The 24690-nt window shown below is 33.3% G+C and overlaps 3 protein-coding genes across 3 annotated transcripts; 1 reads left to right on the top strand and 2 right to left on the bottom strand.

Moving 5' to 3' along the window:
* The first annotated feature begins 6847 nt into the window (after positions 1-6847).
* LOC111899632 (SKP1-like protein 1A) lies at positions 6848-8211 on the top strand. The gene is made up of 2 exons (XM_023895475.3): positions 6848-7263; positions 7827-8211. The coding sequence occupies exons 1-2, from the start codon at positions 6967-6969 to the stop codon at positions 7998-8000; spliced, it is 471 nt and encodes a 156-aa protein (XP_023751243.1). The 5' UTR covers positions 6848-6966; the 3' UTR covers positions 8001-8211.
* Positions 8212-9070: 859 nt separating this feature from the next.
* On the bottom strand, positions 9071-11322 carry LOC111899633 (uncharacterized). Its single transcript, XM_023895476.3, has 6 exons — positions 11119-11322; positions 10364-10514; positions 10088-10266; positions 9749-9989; positions 9519-9655; positions 9071-9428 (listed from the first exon to the last, which is right to left on the bottom strand). The coding sequence occupies exons 2-6, from the start codon at positions 10485-10487 to the stop codon at positions 9201-9203; spliced, it is 909 nt and encodes a 302-aa protein (XP_023751244.1). The 5' UTR covers positions 10488-10514; positions 11119-11322; the 3' UTR covers positions 9071-9200.
* A 4344-nt stretch (positions 11323-15666) lies between these two features.
* On the bottom strand, positions 15667-20563 carry LOC111899634 (uncharacterized). Its single transcript, XM_023895478.3, has 13 exons — positions 20415-20563; positions 19143-19243; positions 18930-18991; positions 18770-18820; positions 18635-18661; positions 18439-18543; positions 18208-18315; positions 17815-17886; positions 17539-17589; positions 17314-17376; positions 16975-17099; positions 16743-16878; positions 15667-16615 (listed from the first exon to the last, which is right to left on the bottom strand). Exons 2-13 carry the CDS (start codon positions 19231-19233, stop codon positions 15929-15931), a joined length of 1578 nt encoding a protein of 525 aa, XP_023751246.1. The 5' UTR covers positions 19234-19243; positions 20415-20563; the 3' UTR covers positions 15667-15928.
* Between the last annotated feature and the right edge of the window lie 4127 nt (positions 20564-24690).

Here is a 24690-nt window from a genome sequence, read left to right as displayed (position 1 = left end):
TCCGTTAGAAATTCATAACTTCCTCATCTGACGTCCGTTTTCATCTGTCTCTCTTCAGTTGCACTACTATTGACGAGATATTCGATTCTCGTTTAGATTGTCTCGGCTAAAACTCACTCGATCTCAAATTCGAACTTTGGGCTGCATACCGCTAAGCTGAAACTTAGAAAAATCATAACTTCCTCATACGAAGTCAGATTTGGACGTTATTTTTATGAACTCTCTCAGTTTAACGTATTCTACGACTTTCGTTTAGATTACTAAGGTTAATTATCGCTCTATCGTAAATTCACTATTTACGTCGTGCAATGTCGTGTCGGTTCTGTCGCGAAACTTCAACATGTCATAACTTCTTCGTTATAACTCGGATTTCAGCGTTCTTTATATGTATGGGATCCTTGTAACATATACTACAACTTAGTTAAGATTATTCCTTCAAAATAATCTTCCATCCAAAAGTCATTTTTGATGCTCATTGTCTCTAAATTGAGTAGCCCTGATCTACGGGCGTTACAGACATGCTCATATAACGTGTCATCTGAGCCTGATCGGAAGCAAACTTTGGGAAAAACATCGCCCTCTTAGTAAACATGCGGGTGATCTCTGTCACCGACTCCGTGCCCTGCCTCAGGTCTAAAAACTCCTGGGACAGCCGCTCGTGCTCGACCCGTGGAATGTAGTGAGCGCGGAACATATCTCTGGACTGCTCCCAAGTAACAACAGGTCTCTGGTCATTCGTATATGACCCAATCATCAACCTCCACCAGTCCTTTTCCACGAACCTCAACAAGTTCAGGGCACATATGACCTTTTGGTCAGTAGGACATGAGCACATGAAGAAACATCCCTCCATGTCAGACAGCCACATCATAGCTATGATTGGATCCTGAGTCCCATCGAAAGTCGAGGGCTTCATGTTATCGAAGTCCCGGTACTGAAAACCTCGTCTGGCTCCTCCCCCTGCTGTTGTTACAGCCGCTGTAGCTGTTGCGACAATTGTCTCAACTAAGGCTGCATATATGTTATCAAAATACTCCATCATGGCGGTCTTAATAGACCCAAACATCTCCAAAATCTGACCTCGAACAATCTCGACCACCTCCTCGCAGAGGATCTCCCTGACACGATTCTCTATCAACATTGGACCACCCCGGCTGATAGTCTCGGGCACTGTAGGGGCATCCTGACTGCCCTGCTCTGATCCAAATCTGGATCCAGTCACAAAATGCCTCATAACCACCATTCTGAAAATACATCAGGAAGATATCAGATAATCCGCACAAATAACAGGGAACCAACTCCCAACTAAACCCTAGGGATTGTGACTTCATCGCTACGTGTATGGATCATGTGCTTTCAGTAGTACGGGCCCATACTACCTTCCACACCTACCCATATTTGTCTTAAGTATCATCACAACACCCTAACAATATACATATGCATGGTGATCGCTCAATCCTCACTCCTAGAGGGAAACTAACTATCTCATAGATGGTCTACTGATCTCACACAACTCAACCATTCATGAAACTTCCACTAACCCTGCAATACTAGTCTATGCTAGTCTTACATAATGTTGGACCCTATAGACTTTCGAATACCTGATCCTACCCTAACCCCTTCATCAAATAAGAACAGGAAATAAGGCTAAACCTAACATTCTCAGGCTATAAGATATTAATTATGTACGGTCGTGATGCATACACTAAGCAACTACATTAATGATGTCAATTTCATATAAGGAAAACCCTAGGCTATCAGGAATCATACAATCAGGAAATTCTATCATGCAATTCCTAAAGATACCTAGCCTAGTACTAGCATGTTGTTCTAACATATCACATAATCAATTAACTGCATGGTATTTTAGGGTCTACTTACTGGCTACGACTGATCGTACACTCTTCATCCTCCTTTACTTATTTCGAAAACCATTTAAAATCATTTTGAAATTATTATCCTTAGTTTGAGACAGGATTCACACGAGTGTTCCTCCAATCCACTCAAACCAAGGCTCTAATACCAACTTGTAACATCCATAAAATTTGAGCCAAATTTAAACCTTTTAAAACATTTCAAAATCAATAATTATTACAAAATTTTTTAAAAAATAGTATAGCGTCAGAGTATCCCGTAAAGCAAAATCATAAAATGTGAAGAGTTGTACGATCATGCCTTCGGCTTCCGCGATCATCTGATGTACCTGAAACCAAAACTGAAACTGTAAGCCAAAAGCTTACTGAGTTCCCCCAAAATACCGATACATAACAAATAACACACATAATAACAACATGTAATGGGTCCACAACTCTACAGAATGGATTACCCCTGAGACCACAGTATGAGTATGGCTTTCCTTATAGGCCCACAACTCATATTTGGATTTCTCCCCCAGTCCTTGGACTGTAACGAAATGACTAGCCCTCAGTGTGAGTCTGGTATGCTCTCATGGCCCTCAGCTCGCATCTAGAATGCTTAGGAGTCCTTACTATGAGTTTGGCATGCTCCTCCTGACCCTCAGCTCATATCTGGCATACTCCAGGGTTTGTTGGTCACCGCACGGAGTAGTGCAACCTCAAGCCTACCCACATAACATGTCGACATATAATACTAACTATGCATATAGATAATCAGGCCATGTCACAAGTAGTCCTAGAGATCTACCAACTATTACAACAACTAGCATGCATAACCACTCTCAGACTATCATAACAACTAGCATGCAATACTAAATCATACATGATATATCAACAACTGCTAGGATATCAAATCCAATGGGACGAACTTGGTGCCTTAGACCCCTTAGTATAGTGAAGTGAACTCACCTCACAAATGTCGACTAAAATGATAAACTCAAACTCTCGAATCATAGCCACGAACTCCACCACATATATTCACCATAAGACCACCTCCATAAATTTCCAATTTACTAAAATACCCCCAGAACTCAAACTGGTTAACCCTTGGTCAAAGTCAAAGTCAACGGTCAAGGTCAACAATCCATGTTGGCCCAACTCGTCAAGTGCAGCTTACTGACTCGTCGAGTCCTTCCAGAACTCGAGAAATCTAGAAAACCCTAATTGACCCGCCGAGTTTCCTGACAACTCGTCGAGTCCATGCATGTCCAATGTCGGGAAAACCCTAACTGACTCGTCGAGTCGTCTTACTGACTCGCCGAGTCCATGCAGAAACCAAAAACGGGAAACCCTCTTTCGACTCATCGAGTTGACTTATGCACTCATCGATTCCTTCGGTCTTTTTATCATATAGACGTTTTCAATCCACCCTAAAGTACCAAAATGCATATCTAACCTCTTAGGGCATGGTTTCCACATAAAGTTGCAAACTTTACGTGCATGCATGGTCCTAAATGTCAAAACCAAGTGAAAGGGAAGGTTTAACCCAAAAGGAAGGACCTTAGCTTGAAAAATCTCATAACTTTATAGCTATAGGGACCAAGGGGAGTTCAGATCTGAAGTTACAACTTCATATCTTGCCCAAAACTCGAAATGACTCCCAAATGTGCTAAAGATTGCCCTAACCCCAAACATGAAGATATTTAGCTAAGGATAAACAAAGGTATCGACTTGATACCTTCAAAATGATGCCAATATGAAGTGGAGTCAGATCCACAAGCTCCTCTCTGCCCAAGCTTCTTATACTTCGCACCTCCTTCACAAAATGCACCAAAATCACTCTTTAAACCTCATAGACACTCAAGAACAAGGTAATATCAATTAAGGTTTCTCTCAGCCGTCAAGAGGGTGGTAAAGGAATGTATGAAGGGACTTAAGGTCCTTTAAATAGGGTGCAAACCCTAAAAATGAGGGTTTCATCTCCTAGTTCCTACTCGTCGAGTCCAGGTCCTCTGACTTGTCGAGTAGATCCAATAATCCACGCAGGCTAACCCGCCTCTACACGACGAGTTGGGGGCAACCAAATCGTCAAGTAGGTCCATAAATATGTCATGATATGCTTAAAACTTTTACTTGGGATTCGGGGTGTTACAGATACCCAAAAGATATCGGTGCGGGTTTGGGAAATCATGCCTCGCCCCGTTGCCATTCCTACCAGGCTAACACTCACGTTTACTAGCCTAGGAGACTTGTTAACGTATCCTCCTTGGAATATATCAAAGATAACAGAACGATTATCCAAGGTATGACCTAGCTAACGGTCACCACCCGGCATGAGTGATTAGGCCCAGGCCCTCGAGGCCTCACACTCAGACCCTGGCGCTCCAACACCAAGGTCCAATTCAGGACAAGAAACTCCGGTCTAAAATAAGCCAAAATAGTACTGGCCAGTGGCCACTCCCCATAGCGACAAGTATAGCGCCCAAGACACTATCCTCTGTTAGTTCTGCAACAATAGCAGATATCCGCTAGTGGTTGAAGATCTGCCAATAGGAATTCTCCACATCCTGTCGGCCTAGATAAGACGAAGGATCTTGTTGGGATCACGCGTAGAAGACAACAGTTATAAAATGATCCCTTCTTCTCCAAGAGAAAGGATCACCTCATTATTTATTACATACCTAAACCTAATTCTCTCATGCAACTACTGACTAGACCATCTGAGCTTTGTTTCGGGACCACCTCCCAGACGACGACGTCTTTACTGTGATTCTCAGGCTTAACATAGGTGAAGCTATTCTGGGACAACGTCAACCTCGAAGAACATATCATAACATTTATTAATACCATCAAGATGATCAAACACATCCATACTTGAACTAGGTTGAATGGTGGGGATATTCAAGAGATAATCACCATAATCGAAATCATCATGGTCATACACTCATACCCCTCAACATCAACAACACAATCATTTTTCCATTCGCTTGCTCTAGTTGATGTCTTTACCTCTAGTTAGATAAGCAACCTTTACAACCTGACCTAAATAATTAAATACGAGGGCATCATAGAGTGATCATTAAAAAGAATCTCTTAAACCTTACAATGATATTTATTTAAGTTTCTATTAGTAATTAAGCACCCGAACAAGATTCAATGAAGTTTGGCCATCTACAACAATTAAGACCAAAAAGATAATTTAACCAACGACCAACACAATTTATTGATGCATTTTAAGCATAAACCATCATCTCAAAATTATTCGAAAAGTCATGACCCAAGACAACATAGTCAACTTGCATCGGTGTTATGATCAAATGAAAAGTTATTATCTTGCTCATCTATCACTACATTTCGATTTGAAGAAAAACATAATGAATAAAGGGAGAAAGAAGGCAATTGATTGACGACAACACTCACCAGCCCTAATGATATAAACTTAAAATGAGAGGGGAAAAGAAAGAAACAACCAAATAGAGGGTTAATAAAGGTTTTTGACATCGTCGGTGCATGACCATCTAAACGATGCTTACCTGCATGTAAGGTTTTCGGTAAGCTATAACACACCCTTATTTACACTCAACCTTACATAATATTTTGGTATCACATTAATTTGGGTGTCAAAGAAAAATCTCATGTTCATTCTATATTACAGATGTTAGAATATGCTTCCCACAGTCACAACAATCAATAATATTACTATTAGTGACAGGGTCTTTTATGTTACACGCAAGGACATAAATAAGAAACTGATGAGACGAGAAAATTATAAGGACTTGGTTTGTTAGTTAACTAAGTCTTTAATTAATTAAATGAAATATAGTGATCTATAAGGTTCTAGATAAATGAATATGAAACTCAGATAATTACCAAATATATTATTAATTATTATGTGACCAAATAATTATCCTTTAAGGGTTTTAATCCTTCCATATCAATATAGGGGTCCTAGGCCAGATGTGATGATGGTTTTCTCTCTAGAAAAAAACCCTAGTATTCAACAGAACCAACTCAATCCCGAAACCCTAAACCTAAGTCGCCTATGTGGTGTGTAGGGTTTCTACGCAACACATAGCCTTCGATTTTGGATTTCGGTTTGTCGCATTCAAGGTGTTTGTCCATAGCGTGAAGTCAAATGTTGTTGGTCCATTCCTTGGGTGCGACTACGAAAGAGGAGCTCTCCATTGGGCTCTTAGCACTCATTATTCAATCAAGATCTACGAATGTTTCAACGACTATAAATGTATGTATTCTAGTTTCCTTCTCGTTATGTTTTAGTTGCAACCGATTGATTGAACATAGATCTATGTCCGGTTTATGAGGTTATTGTTTTTATTGCTTCTCATGTATGCCTTTATGGTGTTTTTGATCCCTCGTAACCCAACAATGGCTGACCCTTAGCTTTCTTTCAGTTATAACAAGTCTCTAAGATATATCAATCACCTTCGAAGGATCCGTCGAAGATTAAATATTGCACTAACATAATATTTTATCGTTGTATTTATTTGTTCAAAAATTAATGTCTCCAAATGTTTTTTTTTCAAAAATATGATGTATTCTTAAAAATGACCAATTATATAATAGGAAATTATACATAACATCCGAGAAAGATATATCTAAAGTAATTAATTTATAATTTTATTGAACAAGTTAACACTTAAAAGTTTGTAACAACCTTTTATTTAATAAACAAATATTAATATTATTAATAAAGTACTTATATAACAAAAGTTATAGAGAAAAAATAATTCCATCAATTTTCTAAACCGAATGTATATAATCTTATATGCAACAGAACATAAACAAAGTCAATGAACTAAGACCGTTGATTAAGGAGTAGTTCAGGGACTAAACCCGTAATTTATTAGATATAAATAACCTTTTTGCAAAGAGAATAAAAGTACAGGGGTTATTTATGCACATAAACATACAGCTTGGGGCCCAAGAGACGTCCGAAGTCGCATATATAATTCAAGCAGTGGTAAGCGGGGGCACATCAATTGTTACCCATCGGCCTTCTCGCCATCAAATTCTATCCGTTTCTAGGGTTAGGGTTTCCTTCATCCCCAAAATTTCCCAGGCTTTCTGAATTCCGGCCGATCAATACACCATGTCTTCATCATCTAAGGTTATTGTTTTGAAAAGTTCCGATGGAGAAACCTTCGAGGTTGAAGAAGCGGTGGCGTTGGAGTCACAGACGATTAAGCATATGATTGAAGATGACTGTGCCGACACTAGTATCCCTCTTCCCAACGTCACAAGCAAGATCCTGTCAAAGGTTATTGAGTACTGTAAGAAGCATGTGGAGACACCGAAGACCGACGATAAGGCAGCTGAGGACGATCTGAAATCGTTTGATGCCGAGTTTGTTAAAGTGGATCAGGGGACTCTATTCGATCTCATTTTGGTTCGCTTATCTCTACTTTCTCCTCGCATAATCTAATTGATTTATTTTGACAAAAACGATCGAGTTTATACGCGTTAAAAATCACGATTGATGTTGTTATTTCGCGATTGTGGTACGTGATCGGTGTCTAAAAAAATTGCGTGTTTATTCGACGAATTCGCGGATATTATTATCGGATTCCTCAAGTTTTGTGAATATTTTAGGTCATACTCTTTGATGCTTGTGTGGTAACATGCCTAGGTAACTAGGTTACTGATTAATGTTTTTTTCTGAAGATATCTAAACGTATTTGGATCATATATAGATATTTAGAGATGTTATTGTTGGTTCTTGTTATACATGACACCCTGAAAAGGATGTTAATAGTTAAAATTGAGGAAAGTGGTATTAACTAATAGTTATTTGATTTTTATTTGTTAATATCACAGTTCATATTGGATTGTAATCATGTATCACCAATTTTTTGGTCTTATTTTGTTTCCTTCCTCTTTTTTCAAGAAATCTTTGGTTGAAGTCTACTGAGTTTATAGTCTTTTTTGTTTGTGAATTGTTTTTTTTTTCAGGCTGCTAACTATCTGAACATAAAGAGCTTGTTGGATCTGACATGCCAAACAGTTGCAGACATGATAAAGGGAAAGACACCTGAAGAGATCCGCAAAACATTCAACATCAAGAATGATTTCACCCCTGAAGAAGAGGAAGAGGTTCGTAGAGAGAATGCATGGGCATTTGAGTAATAATTTTAATAATAATGAATGGTAGTAGTAAAAGTAGTATATAACGTTGGGTTGGGTTCTTTTTGCTTTTGTTTAGAAAAGATTCAGAACATCCTTAATGTGGTCTGTTTGAATTCTGCTGTTTTTCTTGTCTTATCTTTCTTTCTGCCACTTTGTTTGGAGGATATGAAACTTGGTTTCTTAATTTTTATGGTGGGATGCTTTTTCTTTCCATGGTTTTTGGTGTTGTGTTTAGATTGCATTTTGTGGATAGGACAAAAGTTGCAATTTTTGTCACATCTATTCACACCTACACGTATGGTCATTGTCCTTTTAGCTACTACTTCACCATCTTTTCAATATCATTCTCTTCATGATGACAATGTATAAACAAACAAGGTGCAAATTTTGATGAATATAACATTAGATAACACACAAAAAAAAACCAAGGAAAAAAACAATGTTCTAAGTGGTTTAATGAAATTTGAAATTCTATATAAACAACACTACTCTAGTATACAGGAAATCAGGAATAGCACTTTTAGCAACTAATACCTCATTCAAAATACCTATTCAAAATATCCTTCACTTCATGGAACCTTCATGGTTTGATGAAGACTTATAGACAAACAAGCTGCAACTTTTAATGAATTTCAGAATTGTTATAAATATTCTTAACCTATGTAAGCAACACTAGACCATTGTGTACCAACCTAAATGTAAAGTGTAAAAACTAGGAGTTAAATTGTTTATAAAACTTGTGAAAATTTGAATTGTTCTACATAAAGGCATAATTTTGAAATTCCTTTTAAACTTTGTATAAACAACATAAACGAATTTAACAAGTTATTAAGCAATATATAATGTTCTTTCACCAGTCTAACACCAAAAAATTGTAAAAACTAATCAAAATATCAAGTTTCAAGTTTGTTTATATGAGTTTTCGAACTTTTCCTAGTAAAAGTAGAGTTCCAAAATTCGGTTTTAGCATATAAAAAAAAAATACAAGAGCACAAGTTTAGTAAGTTATTAAGCAATATATATAACATTTATACACAAAACTAATATTTAAAAAGTTAGGAAAAATCACATGTCACTAACTTTTAAATTCATTAAAAATTAAAGCTTGTTCAAACTAAATCCAAAACCAGATGAAACACAGAAAACAAAGTGAGCAATTTTACGTATTGTTACATATGAAAACAAGATTGAAAGCACATTTTAATCAGGCAAAGCAGTTCCTCTCTCAAGATTGTTCTTGATCTCAAGTGTATATCTTCCAAAAGCACGTTCAATCTTCTTATTAAAATGCTCATTTCTATCATTAATGGAGTCAATATCCTTCTCTTCATGAAACCTTCTTCTTCTACTAAATGTGTTCTTCTTCTCATCTCTATCCTTCAACTCCTTCACCATTCTTTCAATCTTATCCTCTGAAATTTTCGGTGCCTGTTCAAAAAAACACTTGTTATTACACCATTCTACTTTTAAAAAAATATCAAATTTATATCAATATTTCAAAGAAGAAAAGAAACTTACCTTTCCATATTGTAGACTTGAAGCTTCACGATAGAATTCTGGATCTGCTTCTTTCATTTTATTGTATTCTTCAAGATCAACATCCATTTTTTTAGTCCGTTTCTTGTATGCATCATATAAAGTTTTCTGATTAAACACTGTTGAGAAAGAAATAAAATAATAAATAATTAAATATTTTATATTTGTTTGTGAGTAATAAATGAAAAATGTGATTTTTTAGTTTTATATACCATCCCAGCCAGCTGGAGCAGGATCTTTCTCCCATTTTTTGTACTTTGTTTCTGCCATTTGTTGTGTATCTAACATGTAAGCTTTTGACATATCTAATCCATTTGAATCAAGAAGTTTTCCAATCTTTTTCTTCCTCTCTTCAATCCACTTCTGTTTAGAAATTCCTCTGGATTCTTGTGGAGCTTCCATTCTTTTCTTTTCTGCCACCATGGCAGTTTGATTGGCTTTCCTTGCTTCATTCTACATTTGCAAAAAAAAAACAACAACATAATTATATAACCAAAAGAAAAAGAATGATAGAAAGTGTACTATGTTGTTGTATTTTGATTTTTGCATACCATCTTTAGCCTTAATTCGAATAATTTCTTTTGTTTCCCTGTAAGCTTAGTGAAGTCCACTTGGGGTTGATCATCAGGGGCATTGTTGTCATCATCACTTGGATTATCATCAGGGTCACTTTGGTCATTATCAGGAACCTTAGTTTGAACAGATGTTGGTTGAGCAGCTTGCAAGCCAGCTGAGTTCATTCATAGCAATTAGTCAAGAAATGTTAAGAAGAATTGAGCATTAAAAAAAAAGTAAAAAGAAAATATAGTCAAGAGAAAATTGCTAACCTGGTTCACTTATACTAGCAAGTTTCTTGGCTTCAGCAATAACTTTGTAGCAAAATTCACTACATTCATGGTATGGGTTTGAAGAATTTCTGCAATCTGGATGTAATGCTCTTTCCCCAGTCATATTTTTGACTATATGTTACTGCAGATGCTGAAAAAGAACAACATAAACCTTCAAGAAACTGTGTTTTCAGTAATGGAAAGAGAATAGAGAAATTATTTCAAGTTTGTTTACAACAAAGTTCATATTTCCTTCTCTCATTGGATCATAAAGCTATATCTATGCAATTATACCAAATATAAGAACATGTATAACAATAAGTAGACATTACATAACACTGTGCAATGCATATGAATTAAGAACTGATATTATAACCAAGAAACTAACATAATCACTTACTCAAAGGAACCAGAAACCTCACTCAACTGCCAGAAACAAATCCATGTTTACGTGGATAACACAAAAAAATCTAAAAAATTAGCGCAATCATAGGCAAATTGGACAACCGTCGCTTCACTATAAGCAACGAGTCAGCATAATCTTTAAGCTTACGAATACATAGGCAGTGGCTATTCTCGAAATTTAACCAAAAAAAAAGCCCTAAATAATAGTTTAGTAGAAACCCTAGATTAACATAATCGCAAAGTGTTTGTGCAAGACTCTAATTTGATATATAGATTTTGGCATAACGTAAACATATACCAAAATTTACATGCATTTATGTTATGAAATTTGGGAATCTAATGAAAATTACCTGCGAAGATCGATCCGATGAAGATGGAGAGACGCAAACCCTCGACGGGAGATATTTGTAGTTGTTTAAAGTAGCGAATCGAAGGGATTTATGTGATTGGTTCTTACGCGGACTCAGGGAAACTGAATCATTTTCAGGAATCAGGATTTATCTGGATGTATTAGGACCGGTATCGATAATTCCGGTTCACGTTAGGGTTCATAAATTTCCTTCAATTCATATTTTATTTTTATTGCATTTGCAACAAAAACCTTAAGTTGAGTTTTTACATTTATTTTTATTTTACTAATTTTATCTAATTAATTTATTCAACTTTCTAGTATCTATCTTTTCCACCTATTTGCATTTTTTTTTTTGTTCCCGAGTTCAACTTAACAAGAGAAAGGAAAATAAATGGATGGAAATGAGAAAAAAATAAAAAAAATTGGTGTTTCCGAGTTTCATTAAAGGAAGAAAGTGGAGGGAAATGAAAAAATCACTTTCCCTCCTATTTTTTCTTCCGATTTGGGAAGATTTGAAAGGAAAGAAGAAAATGATTAATTTTTCTTCCACTTCTCTCCAACTCGGGACATGGGCGGATCCAATGAAGAGCCCGGGGTAGCCCGGGATACCCCTAAAAAAAAATTCGGTAGTGTAATTCTTTTTAGCAAAATTTCGTTTTATATAGTGTATATATATGTTTCCCTTCACTTATAAACCCAAACAAACATGTGGTCTGCTGGATAAGGCGCTAGTATATTGAAGCAGAGGTCTAAGGATCAAAAACATCGCCAAACACATGTAAATTTATTTTCCCAGCTATTCTATCCCATATCGCCAAACACATGTAAATTTAGCCAATTTCGTCTATTATATTAACCATGTTTCATTTGATATCTACTTTGATTTCCACATCTATTCAAGTATCAAAAGATACTTCAACTTCATGTTTATATAACATGACTTTAGCTTATCTAAGGATTCGATTAAGATTTAGTTTTAAAACCAAAGTACCCAAAATAAAATTGGGCCATCCGAAATTTTTTTGGGATACCCCTTTACTTTGACCCTGGCTCCGCCACTGACTCAGGAACACAAAACAAAATTTTGTTTTTCTTTTATTTCTCTTCTTTTCTTTCATGACTTTCTTTTCTTTTCTTTTGATAAACTCGGGAACGGTGTGTAAAGTAAATACCGTAGAAAAAACTTTTAGGTTTGCAAACAAAAAAATCGTTTTACCCAAACTAAATTCTTTTTAGTTACTTCAATATTTTTAGGCAAAGTATTTTATAATTTTTTGACAAAATTACAAAAATGGTCCCTATGGTTTTTAAAAGTCACAAAGTCAGTCCCTGTTAATTTTTTTTTTATGAACATGGTCCTTATGGTTTCCAAAACTTGCATCAATGGACCTTTTTGTTGATGCCGTTAGTGATCATCCGTTAGTGTAAGGGTATTTTGGTCTTTTCAAGTAGCAGGGACTGAGTTTGTGACTATGGGTAAACCATAGAGACCATTTATGTATTTTTTTTTCTATATTTTATGTTTATGAGTTTGTGACTTTTCCACCCATTTACTTTTTAAAATATCACTTTGAACTTTGAAAAATTTTACTTTTACCCCTCTATTTTCTAAATTTTCTTGTTTAACCCCGTATTATATATAATTTGTTTTTTATTAATAACTTTTGTTCGCTAACCTAAAAAAACTATTTTTACGTGTTTATTTTCATATATTTGTCGGTATAATTCAAGGTGATCAACGTTTCGACAATAATTTAGAACTTTCTTTCGTTATTTTTTTTTTAAAGTTACACGGTTTTTTTTATAAAATTGTCGGTTTAAATTCGAGCTTATTTTTCGACGTAGTTTTTTTTTAAACTTTATGTACGTTTCCTACGTATGAGACGGGTCATATATAATAACTTTCGTTTGTTAATTTTAAAAAATATATTATATTCGAGATTGTCTATGTTTTGATGTATTTTTTATACATTTTGTGCTTAATTTTATATACATTCCTACGTATCATTCAGGTCATATATAATAGCTTTCGTTTGTTAGCTTAAAAAAATGTAGTATATTCGAGTTTGTCTATGTTTCGACCTAACTTTTGTTTCATGTTTTTTACGTATCAATATAGATTCGAGTTCGTCTATATTTCGACGTAATTTTTTTTATGTTTCATGCTTATTTTTATGTACGTGTTTTTTTCATTCATGTTTTTTACGTTGAAATGCAACTTTTATGACTATAATCACCAAAATTCAACTTACAAAATTCAAGCTTATAATTACGCTTTTATCTATTATATGTGAACAAACTTATACGTAGGAACATATATAAAATAAGCACCAAAACATAAAAAATAAAGAAAAAGAAAAACTCAAATTTATATCAGCACGTGCATAAAAATAAGTAAGATTTTTTCAAGTTAACGAACGAAAGTCTAAACAATAAAAAATATATAATATGTGACCCTAGTCATAAGTAGGAAACGTACAAAAAATAAAGCACGAAAACGTTAAAAAAATATGTTTCGCAAAACGTTTTGGTGCTTATTTTATGTATGTTTCTACGTATAAGTTTGTTCACATATAATAGATAAAAGCGTAATTATAAGCTTGAATTTTGTAAGTTGAATTTTGGTGATTATAGTCATAAAAGTTGCATTTCGACGTAAAAAACATGAATGAAAAAAACACGTACATAAAAATAAGCATGAAACATAAAAAAAAATTACGTCGAAATATAGACGAACTCGAATCTATATTGATACGTAAAAAACATGAAACAAAAGTTAGGTCGAAACATAGATAAACTCGAATATACTACATTTTTTTAAGCTAACAAACGAAAGTTATTATATATGACCCGAATGATACGTAGGAATGTATATAAAATTAAGCACAAAATGTATAAAAAATACATCAAAACATAGACAATTTCGAATATAATATATTTTTTAAAATTAACAAACGAAAGTTATTATACATGACCCGTCTCATACGTAGGAAACGTACATAAAATTTAAAAAAAAACTACGTTGAAAAATAAGCTCGAATTTAAACGACAATTTTATAAAAAAAAAAAAAAAACGTGTAACTTTAAAAAAAATAGCGAAAGAAAGTTCTAAATTATAGTCGAAACGTTGATCACCTTGAATTATACCGACAAATATATGAAAATAAACACGTAAAAATAGTTTTTTTAGGTTAGTTTTTTTTAGGAAACGTACATAAAGTTTAAAAAAAACTACGTTGAAAAATAAGCTCGAATTTAAACCGACAATTTTATAAAAAAAACCGTGTAACTTTAAAAAAAATAACGAAAGAATGTTCTAAATTATAGTCGAAACGTTGATCACCTTGAATTATACCGACAAATATATGGAAATAAACACGTAAAAATAGTTTTTTTAGGTTAGCGAACAAAATTTATTAATAAAAAACAAATTATATATAATACGGGGTTAAACACGAAAATTTAGAAAATAGAGGGGTGAAAGTAAAATTTTTCAAAGTTCAAAGTGAAGGGTTCAAAGTGATATTTTAAAAAGTAAATGGGTGGAAAAGTCACAAACTCATAAACATAAAATATAGAAAAAAAAAATACATAAATGGTCCCTATGGTTTACCTATAGTTACAAACCCAGTCTCTGCTACTTGAAAAGACCAAAATACCCTTACACTAACAGATGAACAGTAACGGCGTCAGCAAAAAGGGCCATTGATGCAAGTTTTGGAAACCACAGGGACCATGTTCGTCAAAAAAAAATAGCAGGGACTGACTCTGTGACTTTTGGCAAACCATAGAGACTATTTATGTAATTTTGTCTAATTTTTTTTATCAGGATCATGTTGATCAGACATCTTTGTTGATGTGAAATATAATGGTAACATTTTATTTAAAAAATATATATATACAAAGAATGGTGAAAAAGAGGCACAAACTCAAGACCTCTCCAATGAAAAATACGTGCACCTGCGCTAGTGAACTAAACATTTTTTTTTTTGTGTGTAAATAACGCTACCTTAATTTCACTCTAGCAATTCACAAGAAATAACAATCTACTTATGATTTCGTTCATTTAAACGCCAAATTATAGGAAAAAATAAATAATGACCACATACTAACGATATTTTAATGGACATACCAAATTGTTATTTGTTATCTAAAATAAATAAAAAAAACATTGGCTATCACTATTGTGTTATATTGTCTAAAATCGGTTGTTTAATACATTTTTGTAAGATATTTAGCAGACATAGCTTTCATCTTTAAAGTTTAAACATCTTAAATGGGTATAAAAGTTTATATACTTTTAATTTGTTAATCTTCTAATTGTTAAATAGATAGATTGATTTATTCCAAGCAAATATCTATACAGTTAGAACAAAACAAATAAACATAAGAAATATTTGTATATGTATTATATTTGGTAAAGGAGATTTATCATCAAGAAAGGAAAAATAAAAAAAACCAACATTTGTTATGCATTGAACAGGAGACTAGCATCAATGAGACATAATATTTTTTATATCATCAAAAAAACAAAACAATCACATCATCAAAACAATAAAAAGATTATCCGCTTTCAGTATTTATACTTGAATACATGTCTCCATATAAAAAAAAAAACGATTATCTTTTACAAATTTATCGTCACAAAAAAAGATAACAAAACCAACAATACACAAAAGACTTGTGTGTCCTATTCAGAAAGACAAAACAAGATCATATTAAATGAGTTATGCAAAAGACGTAAATACCCTTTTCCTCGCACTCAAAATAACCCTAGAAAAATAAGTGTCCACTCTAGTATAACAATATTACTTGGCATGGAAGTACATGATATTTAACGCCGTATTTTCAACATCCTCTTTTCCGATTCTACCCTCAAACCAATCCTCAATAATCGGGCTTCCATTCAACATACCATTTGGCCATCTATCAACCAACCGAAAACCAAAACAAGAAGCAGCCGAAAGTATACACCCTTCATCAACTCTCCGAAAAACATGACACAATATGAGCACTCCATCAATTGAAATCAACTCTTTTGCAGTTTTAAACAATGGCATAATTGCTTCCACAACATATGTCACATCCGTACCAATAACAACATCAAAACCCTTTTCGCCACTCACTTTTTTCACGGATTCTATATGCTCTTCGTTACCCCATTCTAGTTTCTTGATTTTTAGCTTTGAAATTAAAGATTCTTCAAGATTTGAAGCGACGTTTTCTTGAAGAAGCTCGAGGGTTTTGTTGTCCCCGTCTGTGGGGACAACAAGACGGGCGGTTCTGGCGGCGATCATGGAACAGATCCCGCCAGAACCAGACCCGAGTTCTAATATTGTTTTCCCGGAAACAATATTTTGGTTTGAGGCAAGAATGGAGGCCATGAGTTGCGCGGATTCCCATAACATTAAGCCAGTTGATTTGCATGTGTGTTGGAATTCTTTTGAAAGTAGTTTGATTTTAAAGTTCCAATCTCGTAACTTGTACTCCGTAATCTATTACAAAAATAAATAAATTAACAACATACTTTCATTTATTTGTGTTGTAAGTTGAAACTTTGAAACATGTTGCTTTGTAATTGGATCACATTGCTATAATTGGGTGGATTTTTTAAACCCTAACCTCATCCTTTGGTGAAGAAATCCCAAACATTTCAAAAGCAAATCCTTCAGAAATATCGATATCAAATCCCTCTTCAGTCTCCTTTGAAATTTTAGGGATTTTGTCATCTAAACGAAAGGCAGCTTGGACCCAACGCCTAACAATAATAAATGATTTTTTTCTTCATTTATATATGAATAAAAAATTAAATTAAATAAAACTATAAACTTTTTAATATTATTATATTACTTACCGATTCATTACTATCTCACGTGAACGATTTTCTACTTGCTTGCAGCACAAACCGCATTCTTCGATTTGGAACCCGTTTTCTTGAAACAAATTTGTCAAGAATTCCTCAGAAAAATAGAATGCACGCTGAAACATAAGATGCAATAAAAAAAAGTTATAAGAACAACAAAAGGTACAAGACTAAAAATCAAAAGGGTAAAATAGTAAAAAGCACTTGTACTTTTACCATTTCCACCGATTTAGTAAACATTATGCATGTTTTGACTATTTAAAGAGCAATCACAAATAATACAATTGTGTATTTTTTTTTTAAATTATTATTTTTGGATTTTCCACTTACAGTTCCATCACCTCTGACAAAAAAATTCTCACTGATTTTCTGATCCTTAGAAATAAGCCTTTCCTGCCAATAAAACAGCATGATATTAAAATAAATTTAGGGTTAACTGCAAGAAATAACAGTCTACTTTGCTCTAATAGTCAATTATTATTATTATTATTAAATTAAAAATTAAATAAAAAAGTCTTACAGAAACAGTGAATAGAGTAAAAGAAAAATGCTAACCTGAGCAAGATCTCCTGTAGCATAATCACGGAATAAGACATAAGCATTTGGCTGGATATAAGAATTATTTAAAATTTTAGGTCATTGAACTTTATTATAAATTTTTAATAAAAGACAAAGCATTTCAACCACTATACCAAAAATGGTTCTTTCAAACTATCAAAAAATATAATGGTTTACTTTAATCATTACACAGAGTAATTATGTGGAGTTTATTCCATAGGTTTTGTATTTTACCTTATAAAAAATAAAAAAACATAAAATTTATATTATTACCTTCATAATCTTTTTGATGTTTTTCAATACCAGAGGCATCTTCTCAGGTGATACTGCGGATAAGACAAATATCTGCTTAAGAAGTCAGTCAATCACTTTAATGATATTAATGACATGTACAAATTACAAAAAACACATTTTTACAAGTTACCCAATTTTATTAAAGACCAAAATATTCTTAAAACACACACACACACAAGATACTTTCACCATTTTAACAAGTTAGTCATCGGATTACTTTTTTATGACTATTATTATAATAATTGTTCAGTGGCTAAATTGATAAAATGGTGAAAGTATGTGATCAAAATCAGGTAACATTGACAATTTAAAAACATCAAGAAACTGCTTTTGTACTTATTATAAACTTTACATGATAAAATCTTGCAATACCATTGTAACAATATCAACAGAAGATGGAGGTATATGTTTGACCAAGTCTTCACTAGTCAAATCACATGCAAATGCATTTATCTTTTCTTTTTTAAAGTCTTTATGTGCCTGTAGCAATTAAGAACAAGAAAAGAAATCAACTCATACATATTACCATCAATAAAGCATATGAAACATCATGCAAAAGGGTAACAAAATTTAAAAAATATATTTTATATAATATATTTTTACCTTAACTAACTCAACTGCACGAGGTGAAAAGTCACAAGCATGAATAAATATACCAGGGTAGGTAGCAGCTAAAGGAAAGATAGTGTTTCCAGCACCACATCCAACCTATAAATCATTAAAACATGAGTTGAGATTGTAAATATATTTATTAAAACCATTTTTGTAAAAAGAAAATATAGCAATGAGTATTAATTACCTCAAGAATAACCTTTTCCTCTGCTTCCTGAAATAGCAAGAGATGTTTCAGACTAATGAAATTGAGATGCTTACATTTTCTTCAAAAGTTGAAATCTGAATTTATAATAAGTGGTAAGTAACTTTGTAAACTCACAGAGAAAAAGTGGCCCCATTCTTTATCCAAGTAATGTCTATCCTTGAAAAACTGATGAAAAAAAAAGGTTACAGTATTAAGTTCTAGAAGAATCTAACAGCAACCATTGAAGGTATATGAAGGTTTGTATTCAAGGGTAAAAAGGGAAAGAAAAACTAACCCGATCTTGATGACGTTTGTAGAAGACATCCCAATATTTCTTAGCATCCCTTTCATATTTTTCTGTGAAATACACTTCAAAATTTAGCTTGTTTCTTTCTGACTTAATAATAACTTTTTACAAGTTTGCCCTTGTTTATTTTTTCCTTCCATTTGTCCACATGTGTTGTATTTTCTCAAATGATAATTAAATATAGTTTATCCAGAAAAATACCTTTCCAAAAAGTGGTGACTTCATTATTTGGTGTAGAATATATTTGTATCTTTGGCTTTTGCCCAATACTCTCTGATGCATCAGATGCCATTCACAAATCACTGTTATAAAAAAGATATTCAGAATGAATTTTTATAATATATTAAAATCATAACAATATATATATTTGTGTCATTTAAAATTACCTAATTAAAAATAGGTTATGTTGCAACTTTTCATGATAAAATGAAGAAAAAAACAACACTATCTGGCTAAGTAATGAAAAGTTAAGTTAACAAAATGGAAGGAATAAATGAGCCATTCCATTCCATCGGACAAAACAAACAGAGATTTTCACTCCGGTGGAATGAACGATTCCATTCCTTCTCCAATTAGGAACAATGAAATTCCAAAATAAATGTTTTACACCTTAATTGACATATACATTACTTCTTGTTGATTTTACTTCAATGGAATACCATGTATTTGTAACCAAAGATTATTGAGCTTTCATTTTGAAACCTGTTTCCCAAGCTACAAAAATTGGTACAAGAACAAAAACTTTAAAATTAAATCTTTCATCTTTTTCATTGTTTATCATTTGGAATCATGATCTTTTATGAATTGGGTTGCATAAGATAAGATTGAACTTTTCCAACCAAGAATTAGGAGAACCAAAGTATGCATGCAATATGGGAAAGCTTGAAGTTGAACTGTGAAACTCTTTATATTTTCTTCTGTTTACTTGCTGTGTTTTTTAATAAACAAAATTATTTGTTCAATATATTGTAACTTTAGTTTCTTCATATATACAAAAGATAGTTGTAATTTATCAAACTCCCGATCAAAATCATATGTGGAGGGAGCGAGACTTAACAAGAAATTTTAGGAAGAAGAAATTATCCATCAAAATCAAATCTGCTTTCATAAAAACTCATAATTTAACCAAATTAAAACGAAATAAAAATCTATTATAAAAGTATGGGGTTTCTTCTATCACTTCCGTAGCATGGGCAAAAGGGGCTGTGAAGCGAAATATCATCATTCTATGTCATATTTACTAGAAAACGAGTTCATCACAGCATCCCATAAACAAATCGGTGAAGCAACGGATATAGTAACAACCATAGTCGATCAATTGGGAGATAAATCAATAAGGAAAACATCCTCTAAGTGGCTGGAAATTTCAGAAATTTGTGTGTGCTATGAAACGGAAACATCATATGAATGAGCTTAAATCATAATGAATAACAAAAATCAATCATACGCAATTTGGGGTTTCAGAAAACTTACGTTGTTGGACTGCTCGAACTAGACCTGGATGTTGTGATTGATTCAAGGGTTTTAGGAAGGCTTAGGTTTTTTAATACCCCATATTAACTTGCTTTCTTGTTACACGTTGCACCCCCGTACTTCATGAGCATCGCAGTCATTTTAAATTTACTTTGTTGACTTCTTTTTAATACCATTTTGGCATTTGGCCATTTTAACTTGTTTTCTTTTGGTAAATATCTTTTTAAAATAAACTATTTTGTTTAAAAAAAAGTCTAGACTTTATATAGAAAAAAAAACACATTGTCGTTTTATAGAATTTTATTGTTTAAAATATTAAATATAAAAATTTAAATTTACTAAAAACTAAAAGTATCAAAAATGGAGACCAATAATATAAAAAACACACTATTTGATGAGTTAAAACTTAAAATGTTATTAATAGAGTTCCAGGTTTTGATATGTATTTCAAGTTATGGCTTTGAATTTATCCGGTTCTCTAATATTTCTTTCTGGTATCAATTTTCTTTTCCTGCAAATATTATGATGCATTTGGGTTGTGGTGGTGATGGAAAATTCGATGAAGAAATAGTGAGTTGTGGTATTGGTTCGTCGGAGTTGAAGGTTCGAAAAAAAAAAAAGAAATGGATGGTGAAGATGTCGATGTCATTAAAAATGGAAAGAAAATATAAGTTGAAAAGGATGAGAAATGGGATGGGGACTGTAGGACCCAGATTGAATTTCTCAAATGCGGTTTCAAGTTTAAAGTGATGAGATACAAATATGTGTGGTCCATTAATTTTTTTTTGTATAAAAAAATAAATACATAAATAAGAAAATTAATTAAAAAACAAATACTCAATAAAAAGAATTACTCTAACAAAAAAAATTAAAAAAAATCAACTATAATAAATTATTATTCCAATAAAACAATATTTATTAATATAATAATATTATATATTAAAAATAATATTTATTAATATATAATACTTCAATAAAATAAAAAAGAATGTATGCAAAAATGGTCCTTATGGTATGGTAAAAGACAAAACTGCGAAAATGGTCTCTGAGGGTAAAATTGTCATTTTAAAAAAGTTAACAGCCAACCAGTTAAACTTAACGGATGAATGACCAAAACCACAATAAAACTTGTTGAAAAGGACCAAATCTACAACTTTTCAAACGTTTTGACCATAACCACATAAAATAAGAAACCACGGGGACCATTTTTGCAATTTTGTCTAAAAAAATAAGTTAGGGACCAAACATGTAAATTACCCCAAACCACAGGGACCATTCGTGTAATTTAGGTCATGTTTGATTTTGATCTAACTGAGTCAGGTCAGACAAAAATGTCTGACTCGCTCAACTCTATATGTTTGATATGCTTGAGTTTTGCATCTGATTGGGTCCCCAATGTCTTACTCGCTCATCACAAAAAAACTTGCTGACTGAGAAAGTGTGAAATTGATTCCACCGTTACCCTTGAACCAACACCACCCTCACATCCTCATTTTTCATAGCCATCAATTTAATCCCTGGAAATGAAAAAAGAAACACGAACAGAGGCAGTAAACGAGGTGGTCCGGTGGAGTATTAGCAAAAAGAAACACGAAAGGGCCAAAAGGGAAAGAAGGGTGGAGCAGATTGGGACCGGTGATGGCAGATCAGTCGATGGGGGCTGCTCCGACAGCTCCTCTTGATTCTTCCAACAAAACACGAAGAAGAAGAGGCTATTGCCTCTTTCATCTTGCCGAAAATTTAGGGGTAAGAGGTTGTTGCCTCTTTGATGTCGCTGGAAAAAGAAAACAAGCACCACCAAGGAAATGGACGTTTTATGTTTGGGTATATGGCTTGCCTCTTTGACTCTATGAGGGCAACTGGGCAAAGAAGAAGAAAAAGAAAAAGAAAAAGAAAGAGAAAGAAAATAAATAGTAAGAAAGAGAAATAAAAGAAGAAGCAAATACGTGTACACGATTTTTTGGATATCAATTTAAGAAATAAGAAGGAAAATAAACAAAAGGTGTATACATTATTATTATTATTATTATTATTATTATTATTATTATTATTATTATTATATAAAGCATAAGGGTAAAATGATCATTTTGTATTAGTCAGCATATTCAGTTAGACGTACAATCAAACAGCATGGTCGCTTACTCGGTCAGAATTTATTACTCAAACAAACATTTCTCAGTCAGGACTTTCTCAATCAACAACTATCATACGACCCCTTACTCTTACCTTTTCGGTTTTCAAATATGGGTAATGATCATATGTGAACACTTTCAAAAAGTCCGTCACTTGGAGATATACAAAAAAAGATAGTTACCCAGATGTGAACAAACCGAAAAGTTAATTATCTTAATAAGTCAATTTCCCTTCTTCCTAAAACATTTTCTTCCTAACGTTAAACGGACCCTTAGCATATTGTCAATTTAGATTTTGTTAAGCCACATAAGCATTTGTTAAAAAATCTTAACATTTTAGTAAAAGTTGGGGAGTGATGGTGAAACCATTTAGATAGAGTTGATTTTTGAAAAAAAAACAAAAAGGGAAAAAAAATTAAGGCCAGCCAATCATAGCCCACATTTCTTCCTTCTCTCTCCTCTCTCTTCTCGTCGGCAGGGTAACGAGGCTTGCTTAGCGTCTTCCTTAGTGCATGCTAAGGAGTCGTGTTTGGCGAGCTTAACACTCTTTAGAGAGTGGACTTAGCGTCTCCACTCCACATAGCCTAATGAATACGACTATATATGGATTCCCTGCTTTCCAATTGGACTTCCCCGATATATAAGGATAAGGAGAAGGGGTGAGATCTCACGACCAACCTTTTATGTTTTGGGCAGAATTTGAATACGATTCAGTAATGCATAATGTGTCCTCTTTCACAACAAATTAGGTCATTAGGTAATTGTCATAATGAACGTGAATGTACACATTAACCATGATTTCAAGTAATAAATTAGTGAAATATGATTAGTTTGTCATAAAATAACCTAAAATAGTCATACAACAATTTGAAGTGGACCAAACTAATAAATTTGAATGTCAAAAAAGCGATCCTCATATTTAAATCATAAATCCGACAATTTTCTCTCCATTTTATATTTTACTTTCAAGCTATCTTATCCCTATATTTTTGTATTCAGGAGCCGAGGAAAATGGCACAACAAGAACACTGATAATTTTTTTGTTTGTGCAACCAAAAGATTTATAGTTTAGCGATATCAGGTGTTGTTGAAGGATGTTTCTCGACAATGTTGAATTTATTTCTTTATGCATATAAAAGTTGTTTTTTTTTTATTTTCTCAAATATGGTCGGGAAGAAAAAGAACATGTTTTGTTTTTTAAATGTTTTGCCACATTGTCGCATTGTTGACTTGTTTAAGACTTTAGGTTTAAATTTTTTGATTCAAATGTAGTTTATATGTATTTATATTGTTGTATTTTTATACATTTGCTTAAATGTATTGTGTAGTGGCGGACGCAGACCACTTCAATAGTGATGACACCAAGGTTGTAGAACTCGTTACTCGGTACCTGTTCGACCGACTACCGAGTAGCGAGTACTCGGGAGTACACGTGAGTACTCGGAGAGTACTCGGATTCGGTAATTCATGTAGAAATATTTTTAGGGAAATAATATATGTCAAAATCATAAGTTGATTGAAATATATAACAAAATTAGATACATGCGAATACACAAAAATTGAAAAAACACATAATGGTCTAACTTCGTGAATATATATTTGTACATATGTAGTAATAATCGCATGTGTGTGTGTTAAATAATAAATCATTAAGTATATTATATATATTTATCACCAAGTTGACCGAGTTTTTACAACATTGCTCAGTTCAGTAAGTGATCGATCGGGGAGTACTCGGGATTCGGTAACTCGCCTCTGTAAGGGGTCGAGTAGCGAGTACTCGGAGGAGTAATCGGCCAACTCGGCGAGTTTTACAACACTGGATGACACCCAAATTTTTTTTGAGCAAATATAAAATAGTAGTGGTACTCGTATGCAAAGAGGTTGCGTCTAATAGAAAAAATAAATTGCACTAACGAACCGAATCAGAGTGGTGGCCCGAAACCTCCCGGACTCCACATACATCCGCCCCTGGTATTGTGTATGCATGTATCTTTTTGTAAAATAGAACCATATTTAAATAGAGTAAATTACATGAATGGTCCCTATGGTTTAGGGTAATTTGTACGTTTGGTCTCTAACTTATATTTTTAATTCGGAAGGTCCCTATCGTTTGTTTTTGTTATGCGATTGGTCCTTGTCTT

The sequence above is a fragment of the Lactuca sativa genome, chromosome 4 (genome assembly GCF_002870075.4).
Source record: "Lactuca sativa cultivar Salinas chromosome 4, Lsat_Salinas_v11, whole genome shotgun sequence".
In the NCBI taxonomy this organism is placed as follows: Eukaryota; Viridiplantae; Streptophyta; class Magnoliopsida; order Asterales; family Asteraceae; genus Lactuca; species Lactuca sativa.
This window is presented reverse-complemented; position numbering and strand designations above follow the sequence as displayed.